The following is a 26,151-nucleotide window of genomic DNA, read 5'->3' as shown; positions in this document are numbered from 1 at the left end:
TGAGATCATGACCTGAGCCAAAGTTGGACCCTCAGCCGAGCCACCCAGGTGCTTCTCCATGTACTTTATAATTTCTTCTTTTGTTTTCTGGTTGACTCATTGATTTTTTTTAAAGATTTTTTAATTTTTAGATAATCTCTATATTGAACATGGGGCTCAAACTTACAACCCAGAGATCAAGAGTCGCATGCTCCATTGGCTGAGCCAGCCAGGCACCCCTCGTTCATTGTTTAGTTGCATTTTTTTTTTTTTTTAAGTAGACTTCATGCCCAGCATGGAGTCCAGTGTGGGGCATGAACTCATGATCCTGAATTTAAGACCTGAACTGAGATCAAGGGTCGGTTGCTTAACTGACTGAGCCACCCAGGCACCCCTAAGTTGCATGTTATTTAAACTCTATATATTTGTGGTCTTTCCAGATTTTTTCTTGTGGTTGACTTCTTGTTTCATAGTGTTGTGATCAGAAAAGGTGCATGGTATAACTTCCGTATTTTTGAATTTTTTTTTTAATGTTTATTTATTTCTGAGACAGAGAGAGACAGAGCATGAGTGAGGCAGGGGCAGAGAGAGAGGGAGACACAGAATCAGAAGCAGGCTCCAGGCTCTGAGCTGCCAGCACAGAGCCCGATGCGGGGCTCGAACTCACAAACCATGAGATCATGACCTGAGCCGAAGTCAGTCTCTCAACCGACTGAGCTACCCAGGCGCCCCTCGTATTTTTGAATCTGTTGAGGCTTGTTTTGTGGCCTAATATGTGATCTTCTCTGGAGAATGTTCCATATGTACTTGAAAAGAATGTGGGGCGCCTGGGTGGTGCAGTCGGTTAAGCGACCGACTTCAGCCAGGTCACGATCTCGCGGTCCGTGGGTTCGAGCCCCGCGTCGGGCTCTGGGCTGATGGCTTGGAGCCTGGAGCCTGTTTCCGATTCTGTGTCTCCCTCTCTCTGTGCCCCTCCCCCGTTCATGCTCTGTCTCTCTCTGTCCCAAAAATAAATAAAAAACGTTTAAAAAAAAAAAAAAAAGAAAAGAAAAGAAAAGAATGTGTAGTCTGCTGCTTTAGGATGGAATGTTCTGAATAGATATGTTAGATCTACCTGGCCCAGTGTGTCATTCAAAGCCATTGTTTGCTTGTTGATTTTCTGTTTAGATGATCTGTCCATTATGGAAGAGGGGTGCTAAAGTCTCCTACTATTAGTATATTATTATTGGTTTGTTCTTTTATGTTTGTTAACTGTTTCACGTATTTGGATGTTGCCATGTTGGGTGCATAAGTATTTATAATTGTTATATTTTCTTGTTGGATTTTCCTCTTTATCGTTATGTAGTTTTCTTGTCTCTTATTACAGTCTCTGTTTTTATGTCTATTTTGTCTGATGTAAGTATTGCTACTCCGGCTTTCTTTTGACAGCCGTTGCGTGACAAATGTTTCTCCATCTCCTCACTTTCCAGTCTGCAGGTGTCTTTAGGTCTAAAATGAGTCTCTTTTAGGCAGCATATAGATGGGTCTTTTTTTTTTTAATCTGTTCTGTCACCATGTCTTTTTAGTGGAGTGTTTAGTCCATTTGCATTTAAAGTAATTATTGATAGACACATATTTTTGCCATTTTATTACTTGTTTTGTGGTTGTTTGTGAAGATTTTCCCCGATCCTTTCTGTCTTTCATGTGGATCTTCTTTATGCTGGTTTTCTTTAGTGCTATATTTGGATTTCTTTCTTTGTATTCTTTACATATTTATTAGTGGTTTTTGATTTGTGGTTACCATTAAGTTTCTATTAATATATTCTGCATATAGCAGCTTATATTAAGTTGATGGTTGTTTAAATTTGAGTCCATTCTTTACTTTTCCCCATGTCTTAGGTGTAAGATGTCATATTTTACATCTTTTTGTGTTCCTTGACTGATTTTTTACAGAAATATTATTTATTTTTTAAAGTTTATTTATTTTGAGAGAGAGAACATGCACACAAACGGGAGGGGCAGAGAGGGAGAGAGAAGCCCAAGCAGGCTCTGCACTGTCAGCCTGAAGCCTGACGCAGGCCTTGAACTCACAAACTGCAAGATCAAGAGCTGAAACCAAGAGTTGAATGCTTAACTGACTGAGCTACCCAGACATGCTCAGAAATATTTATTTAACATTTTTTTCATGTTTATTTTTGAGAGTGAGAGAGAGAGTGAGAGTGAGTGGGGGAGGAGCAGAGAGAGAAGGAGACACAGAATCTGAAGCAAGCTCCAGTTCTGAGCTGTCAGCGCAGAGCCCAATGTGGGGCTCGAACCCATGAACTGCAAGGTCATGACTTGAGCCAAAGTCAGAAGCCCAACTGACTGAACCACCCAGGTGCCCCTGGAAATATTTATTTATTCATTTATTTAAAAATTTTTTTAAATGATTTTATTTATTTTTGAGACAGAGACAGAGCATGAGCAGGGGAGGGGCAGAGAGAGAGGGAGACACAGATTCCGAAGCAGGCTCCAGGCTCTGAGCTGTCAGCACAGACCCTGACTCAGGGCTCAAACTCACAGACTGTGAGATCATGACCTGAGCTGAGGTCAGACACTTAACCAACTGAGCCACCCAGGCACCCCTGGAAATACTTATTTTTAATGCTTTTGTGTTTCCTATCTTCATACTGTCATTTTTCATCTTTCCTTTCACTCAGAAAAGTCCCCTTTAAGTAGGTTCCACTCTGGGCATGGAGCCCAACATGGAGCTTGAACTCACAACCCTGAGATCAAGACCTGAGCTAGGATCAAGAGTCAGAACTCAACCAACTGAGCTCCAGGTGCCTCCTCCAAAAGTCCCCCTTAGTATTTCTTGCAGGGCTGGTTAATGGTCATGAACTCCTTTAGTTTTTGTTTGTCTGGGAAATTCTTTCTCTCTCATATTCCGAATGATAGCCTTGCTGGACAGAGTATTCTTGGCTGAAGGTTTTTTACCAATTAGCACTTTGAATATTGATTCATGCCACTCCTTTCTGGCTTAGAAAGTTTCTGCTGAAAAATTTACTGATAGCCTTATGGGATTTCCTTTGTATGTAACTGTCTTCTTTTGTATTGTTGCTTTTAATACTTTTTAAAAAAAATTTTTTTTTTTAACGTTTATTTATTTTTGAGACCGAGAGAGACAGAGCATGAACGGGGGAGGGTCAGAGAGAGAGGGAGACACAGAATCTGAAACAGTCTCCAGGCTCTGAGCTGTCAGCACAGAGCCCAACGCAGGGCTCAAACTCACGGACCACAAGATCATGACCTGAGCCGGAGTCGGACGCTTATTTACCACTATATTTTGCCATTTTAATTACAATTAAATTTTAATAAATTTAAATACAAATTAAATGTCTTGGGGTGGATCTGCTTTTCTGATTTTGTTGGGGGTTCTGTGCTTCCTGGATCTGGATGTTTGTTTCCTTGCCCAGTTTAGGGAAGTTTTCAGCTATTATTTCTTCATATAGATTCTTTGCCCCCTTTCTCTTTCTTCTTCTTGTGGTACTTCTATAATACTGTTATGTTTGAGGGAGTCACAGAGTTCCCTAAGTCTATTCTCATTCTGCATAATTCTTTTCTCTTTTGTTCAGCTTGATTACTTTCCATTGCTCTGTCTTCTAGGTCATGAATTCATTTTTCTGCTTCTTCCAGCCTGCTGTTCATTCTATCAAGTGTGTTTCTCATTTTGTTTATTGAGCCTTTTAATCTTTGCTGTGTTATTCCTTATCTCTATGTTAATGGTTTCACTGATGTCCTCCATTTTTTTCAAGTCCAGTGAGTATCTTTATGATTATTACTGTAGATTACTGTAGGGTTGTTTTTTTTTTTTTTTTACTGTAGGTGTTTTTTAAAAAAAATATTTTTAAAAGATGTTTTTGTTTATTTTTGAGAGAAGAAGAGACAGAATGCAAGTGGGGAAGGGGCAGAGAAGAGAGGCAGAGACAGAATCTGAAGCAGGCTCCAGGTTCTGAGCTGTCAGTACAGAGCCTAATGCAGGGCTCAAACCCATGAACTGCAAGATCATGACCTGAGCTGAAGTCAGATGCTTAACCAACTGAGCCACCCAGGTGCCCCCCCCCCCCCGCCATTATTTTTTTAAATAAGCTTTTTGTCCCTTTCTCCTTCTGTTTTCCTTCTAGGATACCACCAGGGCTCAGATAGTTTCTCTTGATGGTGTCTTATAATTCACATGGGCTTTCTTCTCTCTCTCTCTCTCTCTCTCTCTCTCTCTCTCTCTCTCTCTTTCTCTCTCTTTTTGCTCTACTCTAGATAATTTCAAGTGACCTATAAATTCACAGATTCTTTCTTTTGCTTTGATCGCATCTGCTGGTGGTATTCTTTACTGCATGTTTCATTTCATTCATTGCATTCTTCACTTCCAGGATTTCTGTTTGGATCTTTTTTATAATTTCTGTCTCTCTGTTAAGCTTCTGGTTTTGTCTGTGCATTGTTTCCTGATTTCACTGAATTGTCTGTGTTTCCCTGTAGCTTACTAAGCTGAATTCTTTATTAGGCAGATTGCAAATCTCTATTTCTTTGGGGTCAGTTACTGGGAAACTGTTCTTAGGTGTCTTGTGTTGCTGTCTTCGCATTTGAAGAAGCAGTCACCTTCTCCAGTCTTTACTGACTGGCCTTGGGAGAGAAATACTTTCTTCTGTCAGTCTGCTGGGGATTCTGAGGCTTTCCCAGTGCATGATATTCCAAATGCTTTTTAAATGGTTGTCAAGTTCTAGAATCAACCTATACAAAATGTACTAGAGATTTTTGTAACAGTTTAAGAAGTAAATATAAACGTTTACAACATATGAAGAGATAAGCATCACAATAGCTAAAATCAGAAATATCTTCCAGTAAGGGCACCTGGGTGGCTCAGTCAGTTAAGTGTCCGACTTTGGCTCAGGTCATGATCATCATGGTTCATGGGTTTGAGCCCTGTGTCAAGCTCTGTGCTGACAACTCAGAACCTGGAGCCTGCTTTGGATTCTGTCTCTCCCCGCCCCACCCCACCCCCACCTCCCCGCTTGCACTCTGTTTCTCTCAAAAATAAATAAACATTAAAAATATATGTGTGTTCCAGTACTATTTGTATAAATGTATATGTACTACTTTTGTAACTGAAAAGCAATCACTATTGGGGCGCCTGGGTGGCTCAGTCGGTTAGGTGTCCGACTTTGGCTCAGGTCATGATCTCACAGTTTGTGAATCCAAACCCCGCATCGAGCTCTGTGCTGACATCTCAGAGCCTGGAGCCTGATTCAGATTCTGTGTCTCATTCTCTCTCTGCCCCTCCCCTGTTCGTGTGCGCACTCTCTCTCTTTCTCTCTCTCTCAAAAATCAATAAACGTTACAAAAAGAAAATAAAAAACAAAAAAGAAAAGCAGTCACAATTGTGGCTGGTAATGGGGGAACTTGTGGGTAATACTCCTTGATGTGAGTGGTATTTAGGTTAAATGACTATGTTTACTTTCATGGAGCTGTATGCTTATAATTTGTATACTTTTCTGTAATATTTATGCTAAATTTAAAAAGTTTAAGATAAAAAGGCAGTACTCATCATAAAAAATGTAAAAGTATAGAAAGTTGACTTAAAATGTCTCTCCACATACTCATATCACATGAAGACCAGCAACCAGTACTAACATTTTCTTCCATTCTTCTGATGTGTATTTTTTGCCTATAACCTTTATTTCATTATTTCAGTTGTAAAAAGAATGCATGCCCTGTATAGAAAACTTGTTAAACACAGTAAGACACTACATACTTCTCACAATGGAATATGATTGACAGAAAGATGCCAACAAGTATGGTGTCAAGTTTCTTTAATGGCAAAGAATATAGGAATTTATGAAGATATTTACATTAAAAAATGAAAGGGTTCGGGGGTGCCTGGGTAGCTCAGTCAGTTAAGGGTCTGACTCTTGATCTCAGCTCAGGTCTTGATCTTAGGGTAGTGCGTTCAAGCCCCATGTTGGGCTCTACGCTGGGTGTAGAGGCTACTTAAAAAAAAAAAAAAAGAAAAAAAAATGTTTCTGATTCTTGTCAAGATGTAGTAAGCACATTCTATCCTTTCTCTCTGATTGAATACAATTAAAATCTCTGGACAGATTGCATGCATCAGTTGAGTATCCTGGAAGATAATGGTAGCAGGTGGTTTGAGGAAGGAAACTTTTTATTTTTTGTCTCTAAAGAATACCTTTCAGTCTTGGGGCACTTGAGTGGCTCAGTTGGTTAAGCATCTGACTTAAGCTCAGGTTCAGGTTGTGATCTCACCATTTATGGGTTTGAGCCCCGCATCCGGCTCTCTGCTGTCAGTGCAGAGCCTGCTTGGGATCCTCTGTCCTCCTCTCTCTATGCCCCTCTCCCGTGTGCACGCTCTCTCCCTCTGTCAAAAAATAAACAAACACTTAGCATACCTTCCAGCCTGGACTCAAAGGTAGAGGAAAATCTGGAACTGGGTGCATACAGAGTAAGGTCCAAGAGAATCCCTCTCTTTCTAGTCTCAAGAGCAGGAAAGGGGATTCCTATGGGTCAGAGAGTAGAGATGGATGAAGATCTTTTTGTTGTTGTTGTTCACATTCCCCCCTCCCCCATTTTCTCCTGCCCTGGCCCCCATGAAAGTCTATAGCAGTGGAGGCAGCAGTGACATTGGCAGCCAGATGGGAAAGGAGTCCTTTTATTTTTAGGGATTATGGTTCCAAGAGCATGGTGACATTCACTGATTTTGTTTTCTCTGTCCTCTCACCACTTTACCCTAGGGGCAATCATAGTAGTGGGAGGTACTCAGCAGAGAAGCTAAAGCCTTTCCTTTTTAGCCAGAAGACCAGGAAAGGGGCCCCTGAGAGCTGAAAAGTGTTAGGAAGATTGCAGAGAGGAAGGAACTCAACAAAGTGAACCCATAGTATTGTGTATGAACTCCTGGGCTCTCCTTTGAAATAGCATGCATGCATCTGACCCCTGAACAGCATACCAAGAGCTTTGAGGATTCAGCGGTGAAGTGTGCTGGCCACTGCATGGTATACCTGGGACAGATCACAGTAGTACCACAGGGGCTGTGAAAACTAAACTGACATCACAACACAGCCCACAAAAGATGGATAGGAACTTGTGGGTTGGACCTAATCAATGTAGTTACTGTTCAAACAAACAAAAATCCACTGTTTTCCATTGCACCTAAACAAGATCCAGAGTAACATAGCATAATATCCAGAAATTCAAAATTGTCCCGTATATGAAGAGTTGGGAAAATCTTACTGTCTCCTAAGGAGAAGGGACAGTCAGCAGATGGTAACTATGACATGTTATAGATGTTGGGATTATCAAAGAATTTAAGGCAAAAAGCATAATTAAAATATAATTAAAACTTCAAGAAGTAGGGGTGAACACCCTGGAAACAAATGGGAAATTAGACATTTAAATTTAAAATTGTAGGGGCGCCTGGGTGGTTCAGTTGGTTAAGCGTCCGACTTCAGCTCAGGTCATGATCTCGCAGTCCGTGGGTTTGAGCCCCGCGTCGGGCTCTGTGCTGACAGCTCAAAGCCTGGAGCCTGTTTCAGATTCTGTGTCTCCCTCTTTCTCTGATCCTCCCCTGTTCATGCTCGCTCTCTCTCTCTCTCTCTCTCTCTCTGTCTCAAAAATAAATAAACGTTGAAAAAAAATTTTAAAATAAAATTGTAAAATTTGTAACTAAAACTAAATTAAAAATTCCTTAAAGGGACTCAGTAACAGGGTGGAGATAAAAGAAGAGTGAGTTAACTTGAAGATAGAACAGTGAAAATTATCTGGTCTGACCCAATAGGAATTATTAAACTGAAGACAAGTGAACAGAGCTTCAGGGAATTATGGGACGATAACAAAAGGTTTAGCTTTTCATGTTATTGAAGTCCCAAAAGGAGAGGCGATGGAGTAGTACAGAAAACTGTTTGAAGAAATTATGGAAAGGAAGAAATAAATGCAACCCTATTTGCAGATGACATGATAATCCACTTAGAAAATCCCAAGGAATCTACAAAAAGGACTCTAGATCAAACAGTTTTGAATGGGAGGAATCAGAATACCCATTTCAAAACTTTTTTATAGTTTCGGTAATCGTGAGTAGTATTGGTAGAGGGATAGACACATAGATCACTGGACCTAGGAAACCTAGAAATACACCCACACAAGTACAGCCAACTGCTTTTTGAATGTTTGTGACTCCCCCAAATTTACATTTTAAAATCCTAACCCCGGTGTGATGATACTAGGAAGGTGGGGGACTTTGGGAGGTGATTAGGTTATAGGGTGAAGCCCTCAAGAATGGAATCAGTGCCGGGGCGCCTGGGTGGCTCTGTCGGTTAAGCAGCTGACTTCAACTCAGGTCATGATCTCGCGGTTTGTGGTTTCGAGCTCTGCGTCCAACTCTGTGCTGACAGCTTAGAGCCTGGAGCCTGCTTCCGATTTTGTGTCTCCCTCTCTCTCTGCCTCCCTCCTGCTCCCACTCTATCTCCCTCTCAAAAATAAATAAATAAACGTTTAAAATTAAAAAAAAAAAAATGGGATCAGTGCCCTCATCTAAAGGAGACCCCAGAGAGCTCTTACCTCTTACTCTCTGTCATGTAGGGACGCAGGAGATAGCCATCTGTGAACCAGGAAGTGGGCCTTCCCCAGAAATGTAGTCTGCTAGTGCCTTGATCTTCGATTTCCCAGCCTCCGGAACTGTGAGAAATAAATACATATATGTTGTTTAAGCCACCCAGTGCATGATATTTTTGTTGTAGTAGTTCGAACAGACTGAAATGTGTCAGGACAGTTCAGTGGAGGAAGGGTAGTCTTTGCGACAGTTGCTGTGGGAACAATTGGATATCTATGGGGTGGTCGGGAGAGAACAACCTAGGCCTAAGCTTCACAGCATATAAAAAAATAACTCAAATGGATCATAGATTTAAATGTAAAACTATAAAAAATGCTAGAAGAAAACATCAGAGAAAAGTTTCAGAAGCACAGCAGGGTAAAGAATTCTTATACGTGGCAAATAAAGCATGATCCATAAAAGAAGAAAAATGGATAAATTAGACTTCATCTAAATTAGAAACTTTGGCTACGTCAAAAAGTTTGTAGAAAGAATAAAAAAGGAGACAAGCTACAGAGTGGGAGAAAATCTTTCCAAAGAGCATATCAGACAAAGACTCCTATTGAAAGAATATAAGGAAACCTCAATAACAACCCCTAAAAACCCAGTTATCGAAGAAGAAAGCATAAGAGAAATGAGAAAATACTTTGAGGTGAATGAAAACAAAATCACAAATATGAAAACTTACAGGATGCAGCTAAAGTAGTTTTTGGAGGGAAATTTATAGCTGTCAATGCTTATATTAAGAAAAGAGAAAGAGGGGCACCTGGGTGGCTTAGTTGGTGGCTCAGGTCATGATCTCATAGTTCATGAGTTCGAGCCCCACATTAGGCTTTGCACTGACAGCTCAGAGCCTGGAGCCTGCTTCAGATTCTGTGTCTCCCCCCCTCTCTCTGTCCCTCCTCTGTCTGTGCTCTCTCTCTCTCTCGCCCTCAAAAGCAAATAAATAACAAAAAGAAGAGGAAGATATCAAGTCAATAACCTCAACTATTAAGGAGGTAACTATTCTTCAACTTTAAGAAACTAGAACAAGAAGAGTGAAATAAACCCAAGGCAAACAGAAGGAAGAAAATTATGAAACTAGAGTGGAAACAAATGAATAGAGAATAGGAAAACAACAGAGTAAGTAAAACCAAAAGTTGATTCTTTTAAAAGATCAACAAACTTGGCAAGCCTTTAGCTAGAATGACCAAGCAAATAAGATTCAGATTACTAGAATTATTAATGAAAGTGGGGACAGTACCACCCACCTTCCAGAAATAAAAATGATTGCAAGGATATACTATGAATAGTAAATACTATGCCAGTAAATTAGTTAACTTAGATAGAATGGGCAGATCCTGAAACAAACTAAGAAAACTGACTTAAAGAAGAAATAGATGGGAATGCAAGCTGGTGCAGCCACTCTGGAAAACAGTATGGAGGTTCCTCAAAAAACTAAAAATAGAACTACCTTATGACCCAGCAATGGCACGACTAGGCATTTATCCACGGGATACAGGTGTGCTGTTTCGAAGGGACACACGCACCCCCATGTTTATAGCAGCACTATCAACAATAGCCAAAGCATGAAAAGAGCCCAGATGTCCCTTGATGGATGAGTGGATAAAGAAGATGTGGTATATATATACAATGGAGTATTACTCGGCAATCAAAAAGAATGAAATCTTGCCATTTGCAACTATGTGGATGGAAGTGGAGGGTATTATGCTGAGTGAAATTAGAGAAAGACAAAAATCATATGACCTTACTCATATGAGGACTTTAAGAGACAAAACAGATGAACATAAGGGAAGGGAAACAAAAATAATATAAAAACAGGGAGGGGGACAAAACAGAAAAGATTCATGGAGAACAAAGGGTTATGGGAGGGGTTGTGGGAGGTGAGATGGGCTAAATGGGTAAGGGGCACTAAGGAATCGACTCCTGAAATCATTGTTGCAATATATGCTAATTTGGATGTAAATTTAAAAAAATAAAAAATAAAATAAAATGAAATCACAAAAAAAAAGAAGAAATAGAAAATCTGAATAGCAGGAAACAAGGAAAGAGTTTGAGTTAATAATTTTAAAATGTCCCACTAAAAACAAAACAAAAAACTCGCCACTAATAAAAGCCCATTATCTGATGGCTTTACTAGTGAATTCTGCCAGATGTTTAAAGATTTATCATGAACTCTTCCAAAAAATAAGAAGGGAGCACTTCCAAATCATCCTGTGAGGCCAGCATTACCCTAATACCAAATGCTGGACAAAGATGTCATAAAAAAAGAAAACTGCAGGGCAGTATCCCTCATGAATACAGATACAGTAGCCCTCAACAAAATATTAGCAAACCTAGTCTACTAACATTTAGAAGTAATGCAAAGTTGGTTCAAAATATGAAGAAAACTCAGTCTTTATAAACCTTATTAGGATAAATAAACACAAGATTATCTCAAAAGACACAAAAAACAATACCCTTTAATGATTTTTTTTAAAAACATCTCGAACTAGGAATAGAGGCCTGATAAAGGCATTTATGAAAAACTTCCATGTAATGTCATATTTAATGGTGAAAGACTGAATGTTCTCTTCCTGAGCTCAGGAATAAGATGAGGATTCATTCTCACCAGTGCAATTCAACATTGTACTAGAAGGTCTAGCCAAGACAGTTTTAGAAGAAAAACACATAAAAAACACCAAAATTAGAAAAGAAATTAAACTAACTGTATTTGCAAATGACATGATCTTGCATATATAACATCCTGAGGCATATACACACAGACATGTGGCACACGTGTGTGTTCAGTGTCACTGGTCATTAGGAAAGGATAACTTAGGACCCAATTAGCTATCAGTACACACCTGTTGGCACAGCTAAAAAAAAATAGTGGAAATACTGAATGATGGTGGATGAGAAGAAATAGTTTCATATGTTGCTGGGGGGAATGTAAAGTGGTACAGGCACCCTGGGAAATATTTTGGCAGTTTCTTAGAAAATGTAAACATACCATACTACCCTAGGTGTTTCACTTCTAGGCGTTTATTCCAGAGAAATGGGATAGTCTGTAAACCTTTGTGGTAAGAACAAGTGTGACAGTTCCAGTGTAGCCAAAGATTGGGGGAGATGGTGAGTATTTTCAACAAACAGTCCTGGAAAGCTGTGGGACAGAGCCTGTAGTCTGTATAGTTTTTTACATCTTTTTTCCCTGTTCCTCCACCTTCCTTTGGCACATTTATTTTTCTTGGTTGATTCTTTTTTTTTTTTTAATCTTTTTTTAACATTTTTTTTATTTTTGAGAGAGGAGTGGGAGAGGGGCAGAGAGAGGGAGACAAAGAATCCGAAGCAGATTCCAGGCTCTGAGCTGTCAGCACAGAACCCGATGCAGGGCTTGAACCCACGAACTGCAAGATCATGACCTGAGCCACTGTCAGGAGTTTAACTGACTGAGCCACCCAGGTGCCCTTTTCTTGGTTGTTTCTTAATGTGTGAGTTGGTTGAAGAGAATTTTAAATGTTGAGTGGTGAATATAGGCACAAAAAGACCATCATCTTAAAAAAATTCTTATGTTAACATACCGTGTATGTGTGGATTTTTCTGAAACTTTCACATGTATTTTCATAATTTGGCGCTGGTTCAGAACTGTGGGCACCTCAAGTGAGCTCACAGCAAAGTGGGATGCGCCTGCCTCCCCAGTCTGTCCTCATGGACTCATTCCATTCCTAGTGCCCTTTATTTTCTGAGCCAGAGTGACTGACTTGATCTATGCTTGTTCCTCTGTAAAATTCCTGAGGGCTGTTCTGACTGGTTCTAGGAGTTTTTTCCTTCGTGTGCACAGCTCTGTAATTTAGGTGTCTAATAACAAACTCCTTTGTTTTTGCTTATAGTGGGGTCTCCCACAAAGGCAGGCGGCAGGGTTGTTTACATTTTTATGTAATGTGGTCCACTCTGGCCTCCTGGCCTCCTGGCCTCCATCCTTTGTGCATGTTGTGTCTCTCTCTTTAAATTCAAGGAGAGCCATAGATTTTGATCTGAAGAAACCTATGAGTATGGGGCAATGTAAGAAAAACAGGTTTTTGGATCAGGTTGGGTAAATTTTGCTTTGGAGTAGCTTTGCATTAAAATGTGTACAGTGGAGTAGAGATGAATAATGTCTCCTCTTGGTAGGTTCAGGTAGGTTGGTGTGCCATGAACTAGAATTTTTTTTTTTTTTGCCTTGTTTTCCAGGTGCTGTGAAAATTAACTATTAGTATAACTACTAAAGGTCAGTGGGAGGTGAAATTAACTAAGATCATGTCAGAAAGAGTTGCATTTGCTGCAAACCGGAAGTGAATTGGATAGTTTTTTCTCTTGTCTGTAGTTCCGCTTGTAAGAGCTGGACTGCAGGGGTGCGACCTGACCCCTCCTGTATTGCCGATGTGTGTGCAGAGGAGGCCAAGAAGGAGATTGGGATTACAAAATCAGAATTTCCTGGAGGGCTTGGTTTTGTGACACTTCAGGGAAGTGACGAGAGACTTGTCAGAGGACAGAGGTTGGAAAAGCTAGTTTATGGCCTTCGGTCTTCAGGGATCCTCTTGATAGTGTCTCTCCACAGGTGTGCGTCTCATCAAGGTTTGTTTCCCCACCCCCACCCCAGGGGCAGGATGGAAGGCCGGTGGCGCAGGAGCAGTAACAAATGCTTCCCAGAATCCTTGTTTACGCTGGGTGGTGGGCACTATTGTGGGTCGCCTGCTGTGGGTGCACTGCTAGAGACTTCTTTGACCTGTCACGCTCCAGGTGAGCCTTGTGAATTGTTGAGCTACTGTGAGCACCTCTGCTACTTGGGCCAGCAGCTGCTACCTGCTGGCTCCTCTATCCATTTCCTATTGAATTGGCCCACAGAGGATTCTTTGTATTTCCTTAGAGGGTTGCTGGACTGGAAAATTGCATATGCACTGAAGGCTTGTGTTTCCAGGAAGGTGGAAAGATTGGCAGCCATTTGTCTTCTTGTGAATTGGCTGTCGTGTGACTCCTTTTGCTTCTCGTTTCTGGTCTTGACACTGCTGAAGAGTCACCTCTTTGGCCTAGGTTTCCATCAGTGAGCCTGATCAAGCCAAGACACAAGTCCCAGCAGGTTCCCAGTAGCACCGACCAAAGAAAACAGCAACGGGGAACAGGAGAAGTAGGTTTATTCTAGGGTAACATTGGAGAGCTCAGTAAGGAGGGAATTCTAGATCCCTGGCTTCTGCTGGAGTTTTCTATTCTGAATTTACTGGTTTAAGGTTTTCTGGTTGGAAGCAACAGAACTTAATTTTGACTCGTACGAGCAGAAAGGATTTATTGGAAGGATATGGGATGGCTCACAGACTGGGAAGAAAAGCTGTGGAGCCTCATCTTCAGAAAGTGCTGGTGTCAGAGGAGCCGTGATCCTAGGAGCGGGAACCTCTTGGGGTTGAATAAGCACCACCACATCCAGTTCCTGCTGCTGTCTGTTCAGAAGTCAAAGTCCAGGGACAAAGGCCCAGCCGGCCTGGTGTGGGTCAGGGAGTGGCACCTTGACTGACAGTCTGTCCAGGCCCAATCCTGTGGAGGGAGGTGGTTCCCTTGTGCCAGAAAGAAGACAGCTGCTGGGCAGGCAGCAACAGGATTGTGTCCCAGGAACAACTGCCTCACCAAGAGCAGCAGCTTCCACCTAATGATGCAGCCACAGTGAATTTGTTTTCTGTCGGGAGCCTGGGTTTTTTGGTGTTTTTATGTTAAAGGCTGACTCCACTGAACATTTTTTTTTTTTTTTTGAGAGAGCGAGTGCACAAGTGGGGAGGGATAGAGAGAGAGGGAGAAAGAGAATCCCAAGCAGGCTCTGCACATTCGGCGCAGAGCCTGATGCAGGGCTCAAACAAACCGTGAGATCATGACCTGAGGCAAAACCAAGAGTGGGACGCTTAACTGACTGAGCCACCAAGGTGCCCCTCCACTGAACATTCTTTACCAGTGGAACACTGTGCAAGAATGTGTTTTCTGAGGGGCCACCCCTGTGTGAAGTTTTCCCCCAAGGATTTCTGTCGATCTGCCTGTGCCTAGAGAAAGGTGGGGAGGGTGTCCAGAACACCCCTCTGTCAGAGGGCAGCTAAAGGTGATATCTGTTACTCAGCTGTGCTTTCTTGTGCCCCCTGTGAGAACAATGCCCTGTCTGGGGAGTGGTCTTTTTTTTTTTTTTTTTTCAAGAGAGAGGGGGCACACATGCGTGTGTGCGCATGTGAACAGGGGAGGGGTAGAGGGAGAGAGAATCCCAAATGGGCTCTACACTTAACTCGGGGGCTTGATCCCACAACCCTGGGATCATGAACCTTAGCCGAAATCAAGAGTCAGACACTCAACTTGACTGAGCCACCCACCCAGGAGCCCCTGGGGAGTGGTCTTTTAGAAATTCCTTCTATGGAAGAGGGTTGAGAGTTTGTTATCAGAACTAGAGGGGCAGTCTTTTGGCCTCTTTAGTTAGACTGACTTAGAAACTGCCCACAGTCACTAAGAGCTGACCAGGGGTGGGTGGGTGGGTGGGTGGGTGGGTGTGTGTGTGTGTGTGCGCGCGTGCACGTGTGTGTTGGGATTGATGTCTCCAGATTTTGCATGTGGGCATCCTGAAACATGTCTCCACCCACGTCACAGCTGCCTCCCCCAGCAGCCCTAGTGTGCAGAACCAGTACTAGCTGTTAATGTTGACTTTTCTCCCTTTTCTCTCCCATCCTCTGCAGATGGTGTCCATTGTCAGTGCTGTCCAGCGTGCACCAGGCTGATCCATGGTCACTTTCCGGGATGGCAACAAGGTGACTTCAGCTGAGGATGACCCTGACTGAAAGGCTGCGTGAGAAGATATCTCAGGCCTTCTACAACCATGGGCTGCTCTGTGCATCCTACCCCATCCCTATCATCCTCTTCACGGGGCTCTGCATCTTAGCCTGCTGGTATGTTTCTGAGTTGTCCTGGATATGTTGGGCCAGTGTGTTGGGACAGTAGGTTTCCTAATTCTGACTGCTCGGTAGCCCTTGGACTGTGTATACTTTTTATACACTGACTGGTGGCTGGTTGAAGCTGCTGGGTGGAGAGCTCTAGTCCTGGGGTATTTAGCCACTAGACTGAAACAGTCCAGTCTGGCCCTGACGTAGGGATTCTCCAGATTTGTTCAAAATTATTTCAGAATAATGTTTAAATGCTTTTAAGAAACCACAAGATGATTGAAAGGCATGATTTTTTAATTTTCCTTCTCAACAGTGACAGTTTCATTTTGGTACATTTTGGTACCTGGTTGAGAGCAGGAGCATTTGAGTGTGTTGCAAAACCAAGTCCATATGAACAATTTCTTGGACACCCTTGTTCAGGCTCACCCAGAGACTTGGTTCTGTGCTCTCCAGTCATTTTCTTGGGGCCACGAGGAGCCTCTTTCTGATCTCTTGCTGATTCTCAGGGCCAGCTGTGGTCACCAAGGACTGTTGTGGTAGCTGCCTTCCATCCACATCTGTCTTTCTATCACGGGGCCTCACAGAAGCTGAAGGCTGTGGCTTATAAAAGGATAGGCTCGGTGTAAGAAGATATCTGATGGCCTTTTTGGCTCCAAAACACTGACAGCCATGAAAAGAGCCAACTGTATGATCCTTGCCTCTGGAAAGAATTCTGGTTTCCATATTCATTGTACATCTGACATTTGTTAGATGTAGTCATTGCTGTGCTGGAAGGAGGGTGGCTCAGGACTGAGCTCACTGTTCAGTTTGTTAATGATCCCAAGCTCTTTTCTAATTAGGACTAAGAAAGATGAGCATCTTTCATTGAGAATTTCCTGCTGGGTGCTTCATAATAACCTTGGGAAGCGGTCCAGTTATATTTCCATTTAACCAAAGTGAGGTCGAGGATTGAAGACTTGGATGGTGTGCACAGTTAATAAGCAGGGACGCTGGGATTTAAATCTAGGCCTAGGGATTCTGGTGCCAGCACTATGACACTCTCTCACCCTGACTGTCCCCGCTGTGGATGTGTATTTATACTGATGTTTAAATTTTGTTAGATTGTGTTGTAGAGGATACTTATGGCTACATCCTATAGGAGATAAATTAGTAGAACATAGCTCTTGTTTTTTCCTCTAGGTTAATTATTTCTTTCAGAATCTCTTTCAAGATCATACTTTTCAAAAATCGTCTCTCTCCTTCAAAATCGTACTTTCCCAGGCTTGGCCTATGTGATAAATCCATGGCTCTTAAACCTGAGCTAGCAACAGAATCACCTGGACGGCATGCTAAACACAGATTGCTGAGCACCACCCTAGAATTTCCATTCATCAGGTCTGGGATGAGCCCAAGAATTTACATCTCTAACAAGTTCCCAGGCCTGGGGACCATGTGCTGAGAACCACTAGACTGTGTCTTTCTTGAAAATTTCTCTGAAGTTCTATCACCTTTCAGTGAAAAGAGTTTTCTCTTTTATTCTGATTCTTGGAGCAGCAGTGTGTGGGGACACTCATGGTTATTATCACTGATGTTGCCTTCTGTTGAGGGTGGTAGAACTTAGCTTCCCCTCCACTAAGTTCTCAGCTCCTCGATGGCCTCTTTACACATGCCTCAGCACATGGGAACATGGTAAGAAATACTTGATGGATGAGTACATTGGATTCAACTTGTCTGCTCGGTGAGCAGTTTGAGTTGAGGAGGTGGTAGTTGTGATTCCCCTTCCACAAACACAACTCTGGCTACGGGAAACGGAAAGTATGTTTCCTCTTTGCTGTTCATCTTCTGGGTATTGGGTGTAGCCAGCTGAGACCAGGCAGCTTCCTGGACAGGGAATGTAGGATATGTGTAGCAGCTGCTTGGGTGCAGTTGGGCCTTATCTTTGAATGAATAATTTGATATTACACAAATGTTTCAGAAACAGACAGTCCTTGGATTTATGATATGAGGGCCTCTGGTATGAAAACCTTAGGAGACAGCTGACATGTCAAGGTTGGAGAACTCCCTCTTGACTCATGGTGAATTAGAATAGGATGGAAAGTTGGGGAAGAGGCAGATGTGATGAAAACAATATTTAACAACCAGTACAGCCCAGATGCAGCCAAGCCTGCCTTATATTTCACAGGTGCTTCTGGCTGAACATCAGTCTAGAGGAAGAGGTGGGTGGTGAGGCTCAGGGTAGGACTAGGCTGATGGGAAGGAAAGGAAGACTGATCTTCGTTGACCTCCGGCTTTGTAGGTCCTTTGATGCTTTTCCTTTCACACACACACTGTTCCATTTGGTGCCTGACATCCTTGGAGGGGGTGGTTGTGTCCTAGATTTTTTTTTAAGGGTGATTAAACTAGTGTGGAGAGCTGGTAAGTGGTAAATATTATGACTGGCAGGTCCCTGTGGAAAACCCTGTGCTTTCTCTACTTCACCCGTGAAGTTTGATATCACGTTTGATATCATATCAAAACGTGATATGAACGTTTTGAAGAATACTATTTGGTGCTGATAGCTTTCATTGCAAGATGTTTGCTCTCTGAACAAGAAGCCTGAGAGAGATGGTCTCAGTTGCAGTGGGCCAGGATTAGGGCCTGGCAGGATCTGCCTAGACAGAGAACAGTCTTTTTGAGGCAGTAGCCCTATATAACAGAAGTTGGGGAGAGAGCACAAAGTTGGGTTTTCTCAATAAAGATGGCTTAAAAAAACAAAAGATGGCCATAATAAATGCCAAGCACTATGCCAGACCAGTGATGCACACATCATTCCTCTCAGAAGTGCACAGTTGTGGGTCCAAGACATTGGATATTGTGCCCAGCAGATGTGACCTGGCCTTGGGGCAAAGGGAGACAATGTCAGGGATGCTTCTTTGGAGGAGAGCCTCTGAGCTGAACCCTGCAGGAAGAGTAAGTGGTGTCTTCGTCTTCATCATTTAAGGTCAACAGTCAGCTCGTTCAGCAAATGGGCAGGGAAGGGAGTATCCCGGCAAGCCCCTCCAAGAACCTGCTACCTCCTCTGGTCCCGCCCTCTGACGGCACCACAGTTTCCTCATGTCTTTGCAGTCCAAAGTTTTTCTTTGAAGAGAAAAATCAGCCTTGTACTCTCCCATTCTTAGTGCTGTGTACTTACTTTCTCAAACCAACATCTTTGTCGAGTTATCGCAAAAGAGTTTTTTAACAACTTTTCTTAAAATCTGATTGGCTTAGGAAACATTTTCCAAGGCTAGATGAAGTCTGTTAGCCTCCAAAAATGATAAAGTTTGTATCAGAGAATCCACGGGTTGTGGGTCTTTTGGGGCAGGAGATGAGATGTTGTGGACTCAGGGCACAAGCCTCCGTGTCCTCTTCTGACCTGGGAACCTTCCCTCTGCAGAGCAGGTTCCTGCTTCTGTTCAGAGCCTCGGGTTGCCTGCAGAAAACAGAGTGTGAGTAATAGCATTTAGTAATTTCATTAGATACCTAGATTCTGTTTAGTTGCTCATCTTGTATTGTTCCTGGAATGAGACCCTTGTGCAGCTTGAACTCAAAGGGCCCCTGCACTTGATGTCCTTGTTCAGATCTGGCAGCCACCTGAGCTGTAGACCCCATTCTTCAGCACTGGACCACCCTGGGAACAGTGAATGCTTTTTCCTCCAGGAAAATCTGATGAAACTTGCAGCATGTAGACACTGGCAAGAGGTGTCTTCACATTTCCTAGAGGTTAGGCCATCAGGACCTGAGGGTGTGGCCCAGCAGCAGCCCAGCAAGGCAGAGGGCGCCGTTGCTCCCATTGCGCGCCCTGGGATGTGGTGGGTGCACTGTTGGGTGAAGAGAGAGTGCTCGAGCGCCAGGCTAGCGGACTGCCTGTGTGCAGAGCAGAGGTCAACGTGAGGGTCATTGGGTCACTTGTTGATCCTACAGCCTGCTGCTCATGGCTAGAGATGGTGATTTTCATTTGGAGAGCAAGTTAAATCATAGTGAGGCCATTCTAAACCTCATGAAGGACGGTAATCTTGCAAACTATGTGGGTATTCCAGAGCAGGCTTGGCCCCTTTCCTCGTCCATTTTCTCTGGCAGGATGCAGTACCTTTGAGCTGGGGCTGCACATCTGTTGCATGGTCTCTGTCCACCTCTCCCCCCATCTCCCCACATCTCAAGTTTCCCCAGATCACCATGAGTCCTTGGGAAGTGTGCATACAGGGGCCTGTATTAAAGGTTCCTTCTTTCTACGCCCATGTGGTCACTGTAGACACGTTTATATTCTCTTTGTGATCAAGAAAGAAATCTAAGTAACTGAAGCCTTATGTGCAGTTGTGCTTTGGAGAGCCAGCTGGGTAGCTGAGAATGAGTCCCAGAGCACCCCTCGTCTCTGCCCTGAAGCCTGCACTTGAGAGCCCAAGGGACCAGCTCCTGCAGCTGCTCCAGGATGCTGACCTGTTCAGCATGCCAGAGCCAGAGCCTACCCCCAGCAGAGGTTAACTCCTGGCCTCACAAACAAGCTCTGGAAAAGTTCTGAAATGCCTGTGGGAGATCAAAGACTCCTTTACCACCCCAAATTTCCTCAAGCAGGAAAGGGCAGGAGGTCTCAGAAATACCGCCTTCTAGTCTTTTGCTACCCCACCTCTAGCCCTGTACTGTTCTCCCCTGAGAGGGGAAGAGAGAAAACATCTCCCACCCTGATGCCTCCAGATAAGTGCCTTATGCAACATCTCTGAGTGTCATTTCTGAGGCTGATGTTTCCATCTGTCTTCGGCATCTCCTGAACCTCCATCCTAGATGACTGGGAGTGAGGAAGAGTTGAGACTAGAGCCAGTAGCATCCGTGTAATTGTGGGATGCAGGGCAACAGGACAGCGCACGGCAGCTTGGTCAAGAAGCAGGGGAAAGGACCATTAAAGGTCCTAAATATACTTGCATGGGAGTGGTTGAAAGGTCCCCCCTCCCCATCCAAAAGCCCACCCTGGCCCAGGGGATGGCCATTGCCTCACCCTGCCCCAAGACACAACGGGATGTGTACATCTGACCCCAAGCCCCCTTGTTTTTATATTCAGGCCCCTGCCAGGGTGGCAACAAAAGGGATATATGGACAAGAAGGGCAGGGCCAGGTCCTGGGATGTGAGAGGGCAGAGGAGCTGGTGGTCAAGAACCTGTCCCAGGGAGGAGGGACCATGGGTGAGCCTACAGTCCATACCCTCAGCACATGCTGTGCTGTGATGGACTTCACTTCAAAAGCAAGTTTAAAGATAAATTTATTAAGAATTTCCATACCGATGAAGACATCCAGATGGCAAACAAACACATGAAAAGATGTTCAACATCGCTCATCATCAGGGAAATAAAAATCAAAACCACAATGAGATACCACCTCATACTGGTCAGAGTGGCTAAAATGAACAACTCTGGAAACAACAGATGTTGACCAGGATGTGGAGACAGGGGAACCCTCTTGCACTGTTGGTGGGAATGCAAACTGGTACAGCCACTCTGGAAAACAGGAGATTTCTCGAAAAATTAAAAATAGAATTACCCTGTGACCCAGCAATTGCACTACTAGGAATTTATCTGAAGGATACAAAAATGCTGATTTGAAAGGGCACATGCACCCCAATGTTTATAGCAGCACTATCAACAATAGCCAAATTATGTATATATAATGGAATACTACTCAGAGATGAAAAAGAATGAAATCTTGCCATTTGCAACAACGTGGATGGAACTGGAGGGTAGTATGCTAAGCGAAATAAGAGAAAGACAGATATCACATGATTTTACTCATATGTGGAATTTGAGAAATTTAACAGGATCATAGGGGAAGGTAAGGAAAAATAAGATAAAAACAGAGGAAGGCAAACCATAAGAGACTCTTAAATACAGAGAACAAAGTGAGGGTTGATGGGCATGGTGGGTGGGGAAAATGGGTGATGGGCATTAAGGAGGGCACTTGTTGGGATGAACACTGGGTCTTACATGTAAGAGATGAATCACTGGATTCTACTCCTGAAGCCAAGACTACACTGTATGTTAACTAACTTGAGAATAAAATAAATAAGTAAGTAAGTAAATAAATAAGAATTTCCATAGAGCTACTGCAGAGCATTAAACCCCAAGCGCTGAGACCTTCTGAGCGCGGGGTACTGTGCAGCCATATGGGTTATGAAGCCAGCCTCGAGCGTGGAACATCTGGTAGATAAATAATCCTGAACATTTCCTGAACATCTTTTATGTGACTGATATTGGGGATGCAGAAATTAAAATGGCATGGACCCTCCCTGTACATTTCTTATATTAATCATGCAGATGAGAAGTCTCTAGGATCAGTGTTTGCAGGGTGCCATGGAGAACAGAAGACATGTGCCTACCTGCCTGGGATGGGAGGAATACAAAGGCTGTGTTGCCCTGAAGGACAAGCAGGAATTTGGCTGGCCTTGGGGAGAGCAAGGGGAGCATTTCGTTTTGGGCTCCCCTGAGACAAGGATTTGAGTACATACATGTAGCTAATGTGTAAAATGAAGTGAGCACTGGTAGGAAGGTGGAAAAGTGAAATAGGAAGGAGCATCATCCAGCAACTTACCACCACAGGAAGCTGTGTGATCTCACTGGGGAACGCTGAGAAATGGTGCAGGATGTCCACCTCAGAGCTCGTCACCTGGGTGTGGGGGAGCCAGACTGTGCCAGGGTCAGCAGACTCTTTCCCTACAGGGCCAGTTGGTAAGGCCACATACGGTCTCTGTCATGTAGTTTTGTTTTTTTAGTAACCCTGTAAATGTGTAAAAACCATTCTTAGCTCACAGGTCACACAGAAACAGGCCAGGGGCTGTAGTTTCCCAACCCCTGATCTACACAACATCAGCCACTGGTTGAGGGCTGCCTCCAGCCAGCATCAGTTCCCACCGCTTAGGCAGAGAGGCCTCCAGCGGCAACAGAACAGTCTCAAGCGAGAGAGATGCAGATGCTAACAGTTGGAAGTTGAGCCAGCATGCCCAGAAGTAAGACTAGAAGGGAGAAGGGGAGGGCAGCAGCCTCTGGGGATGTGTTGGGCAGCCAGATGTGGGGAGCAGGCCATACAGGCGTGGTAGCAGGTGGTGTGTGGGCTGGGTGGGGGGGAGACTGGAGATTTTAGTTCCATATTTGATTAAGAGATAAGTGATTTCAGGGGTAGAAGCGGAGAGTCTAGCTGGGCTAGTGCATTCATTGTTCTAGGTGAGAGTTGATTGTTGCTTAGTCTAAGCTGAAGGTCTGGAGGTGGTGAGATGTGGTGGTGTCTGGATATATTTTGAAGGTGGAGCCTTCAGGATTGTCTGAAGACCAGATGTGGAATATGAGAAAAAGAGGATCAAGATCAAAGTGCTTGGCCTGAGCAGCTGGATGGGTGGAGCTGAGACAGGAAAAGCAGGGGAGGTTTTGGAGACCTGGTTCATTTCCTTTGCCCCTGTAAGATCAGGCCAAGCCAAGATATAATCTGGTCTTAGAAACGAGTTTTGCGGAAGCAACATGGGGGTGGTTGTAGAAATCTCCAGACAGTTTCTTTCTTTAAATGTCTAGTCTGTTTTCCAACCTTGGAAAAGTGAGTGTTTTTACTTTTGAAAATTGCCTGACAGTTTTCTTCCAAGTTTTCCTTTTGGCTAGAATTTGGTAGCTGTGGATGATGATTATTCCCTTGCATTTTGCAATTTTGTAGACTCTTTTTCTTGCGTGTTTTTCTTTTGCCTATGTTAAAAGGAATGTGTGGATGTTTCAGTTTTTTAACAAGACAGAAATGCAATACACAGTATTAGAGTGTGATGGTAAGAGCACAGACTCTGATGCCTGTGCTGACATCCTGGTTTTGTCACCTTCTGGTGAGGATATAGCTTCTGCATGTCACACTGGGTTGTGCTGAGGCTTAAATGAGCAGATAGATGGAAGGCACTTGGATCGGTGCCTGACACATAGTAGGTGCTCAGTGAGAGGAACCATGACTAGTATAGAGACACAGACAGGCAGGTCCGTTGCCAACGGTAAGAACCATGTTGGGGTGAATATAGGGTCCTTTGGTAGCTCACAGAAGGAGGGGCCCCAACCCAGATTTGGGGAAAGATTTCCTACAGCAAGTGGTACTGCAAGTGAGGCCGCCAAGGTGAGTTATCTAGGAGAAGAATAGGCAAGTGTGTTCCAGCAGGGGCAGAGCCTCAGAAGCAAGAGAGCAGTTGTGTGACTCCGAGGCAAGGTTGGGGAATGGCTGGGAGCCTTTTGAAGAACTTCAAGGCCTGTAGACTTCATCCTGAGAAAGCTGGATGCTCTGGAGTGTGCTGCCCTTCTTTTTCTTCCTGCTGCCATGTTTAGACTCCTGGAATTCACAGATATTTTTTAATTCACAGTTTGAGAAGCAGGCTGCCTTTGGTTCAGTCAGTGTGTTTTGGGCAGCTGTGGTATGGAAAGTGAATGTAGATGTAGAGTGTACTGCCTGCTTTCATCTTGTAGTGAAGCTAAAGCTCCATCATTCTTAGCTCTGGGCCCCGAGACTCCTCTCCACATTCAGAGCCCAGAGGTTAGTCTGTGTTGTGCAGGGCTTTCCAAAGCAGAACCTTAGCTGAATCTCCAGAAACAGCCTTTGACGCCTGTCTCCAAACAGCTGAACCTTGGCTTTTGGAAGCATCGAGAGAGGAGCAAGTGTTCATGTACAAGGGAGTCTCCATGTGATTGACAGCTGATTTCTCCTCAGAAACCATGGAGGCCAGAAGGCAATGAGAAAACGTTTTAAATTTTGAATGAAAAAAATCAAGTATCCTATATTCTACAAAACTAGACTTCGGTAATGAAGGAGAAATAGAGATATCCATATAAACAAAAGCTGAGCGGGCCTGCACTACAGGAAACACTAAAGCAAGTCCTTCAGGCTGAAGTGAAGGGATACTAGACAATAATTTGAAACCATAAATAAAAGTAACACTAGTAAATATAACCAGACTTTTATATTTTTGGTTTGGTTTGTAACGTCTGTCTTTTATGATTTAAAAGGCAGGGGCACTGAATAGTAATTTTAGATCTGTAGTGATGGGCATACAATGTATAAATCGTAATCTGTGGCAATAACAATATAGAAGGGAAGAAACAGATATATAGCAAAGTGTTTAGACACTATGGAAACTAAGCTTCTTAGACTGGATAATTTCAGCTGTCTTATTTTCAAGGTCACTGATCTTTCTCCTGCCTGCTCACATCTGCAGAACCCCTCTTTAACAACGCTATTCAATCTGGGTTGTTGTAAGTTGTTAATAATAATTGTAATCCCTATGGTAACCAAACAGTAACTTGAAAATACAGAAAATGAAAGAAGGGAGTCAAAGTGGCACATAAAAAAATTAGCCAAATACAAAAAAGGGCAGCAATTGGAGGAATTGAGGAACAAAAGTCATACAAGACATAAAATGGCACAAGTAAACCCTTCCTTGTTAGTAATCACATAAAATGGGAGTGGATTTAACTCTTCTATTAAGAGAGACATTGGGGTTGCTTGGGTGGTTTGGTTAAGTGTCTGGCTCTTGATTTCAGCTCAGGTCATGAACTTACGGTTGGTGCGATCGAGCCTCGCACTGGGTTCTGCGCTGACAGTGCTGTCTGCAGAGCCTCTTTGGGATTCCGCTCCTTCTCTCTCTCTGCCCCTCCCCCACTGGCACGCTTGTACATGCGCCGTCTTTCAAAAAATAAACATTAAAAAAAATAAGAGGGGCGCCTGGGTGGCTCAATCCGTTAAGCATCTGACTTCAGCCCAGGTCATGATCTCACGGTCCGTGAGTTCGAGCCCCGCATCGGGCTCTGGGCTGATGGCTCAGAGCCCGGAGCCTGCTTCGGATTCTGTGTCTCCCTCTCTCTCTGCCCCTCCCCCGTTCATGCTCTGTCTGTCTCTGTCTCAAAAATAAATAAACGTTAAAAAAAAAAAATGAGTAACTTTAAAAAAACAAAATAAGAGAGAGGCACCTCGGTGGCTCAGTCGGTTAAGCATCCGACTTCGGCTCAGGTCATGATCTCACGGTTTGTGGGTTCGAGCCCTGCATTGGGCTTTGTGCTGACAGCTCAGCCTGGAGCCTGCTTCGGATTCTGTGTCTCCCTCTCTCTCTGCCCCTTCCCTGTTCACGCTCTGTCTCTCTTTCTCTCAAAAGTAAATAAACATAGGGGCGCCTGGGTGGCTCGTCGGTTAAGCGTCCGACTTCAGCTCAGGTCATGATCTCACGGTCCGTGAGTTCGAGCCCCGCATCGGGCTCTGTGCTGACAGCTCAGAGCCTGGAGCCTGTTTCAGATTCTGTGTCTCCCTCTCTCTGTGCTCCTCCCCTGTTCATGCTCTGTCTCTCTCTGTCTCAAAAATAAATAAACGTTAAAAAAAAAATTAAAAAAAAAAAAAAAAAGTAAATAAACATAAAAAATTTAAAAAAAATAAGAGAGACATTGGCAGATTAAATTTACAACGAATCTATATACTGTCAACAAGACATTTCAGATACATAGTACACTTGAGATATAAGAACACAAAGAAGTTGAAAGTAAGGATGGAAAAATATATTCCATGCCAAACAGTAACAGAGAGAGACCTAGAGTGGCTCTATGATTGTCAGACAACATCTAAAAGGTAACAAAATAAAGGATATTACATATTGATAAATGCTTTAGTACA

At 43.4% G+C, this 26,151-nt stretch overlaps 1 protein-coding gene across 2 annotated transcripts in view; it reads left to right on the top strand.

The window, feature by feature from the left end:
- The window catches only part of LOC102956214 (SREBF chaperone), a 73,312-nt gene that overhangs the window by 20,992 nt on the left and 26,169 nt on the right, over positions 1-26,151 (top strand). For both annotated transcript variants that reach the window (XM_042978814.1, XM_042978815.1), the window contains exon 2: positions 15,301-15,510. In XM_042978814.1, the coding sequence (XP_042834748.1) occupies positions 15,389-15,510 (122 nt within the window). In that variant the 5' untranslated portion in view covers positions 15,301-15,388. The remainder of the gene's footprint in view (positions 1-15,300; positions 15,511-26,151) is intronic.

The sequence above is a fragment of the Panthera tigris genome, chromosome A2, assembly GCF_018350195.1.
Source record: "Panthera tigris isolate Pti1 chromosome A2, P.tigris_Pti1_mat1.1, whole genome shotgun sequence".
Lineage (NCBI taxonomy): Eukaryota > Metazoa > Chordata > Mammalia > Carnivora > Felidae > Panthera > Panthera tigris.
The sequence above is the reverse complement of the archived record's forward strand: the minus strand, read 5'-3'. Positions and strand labels throughout refer to the sequence as shown.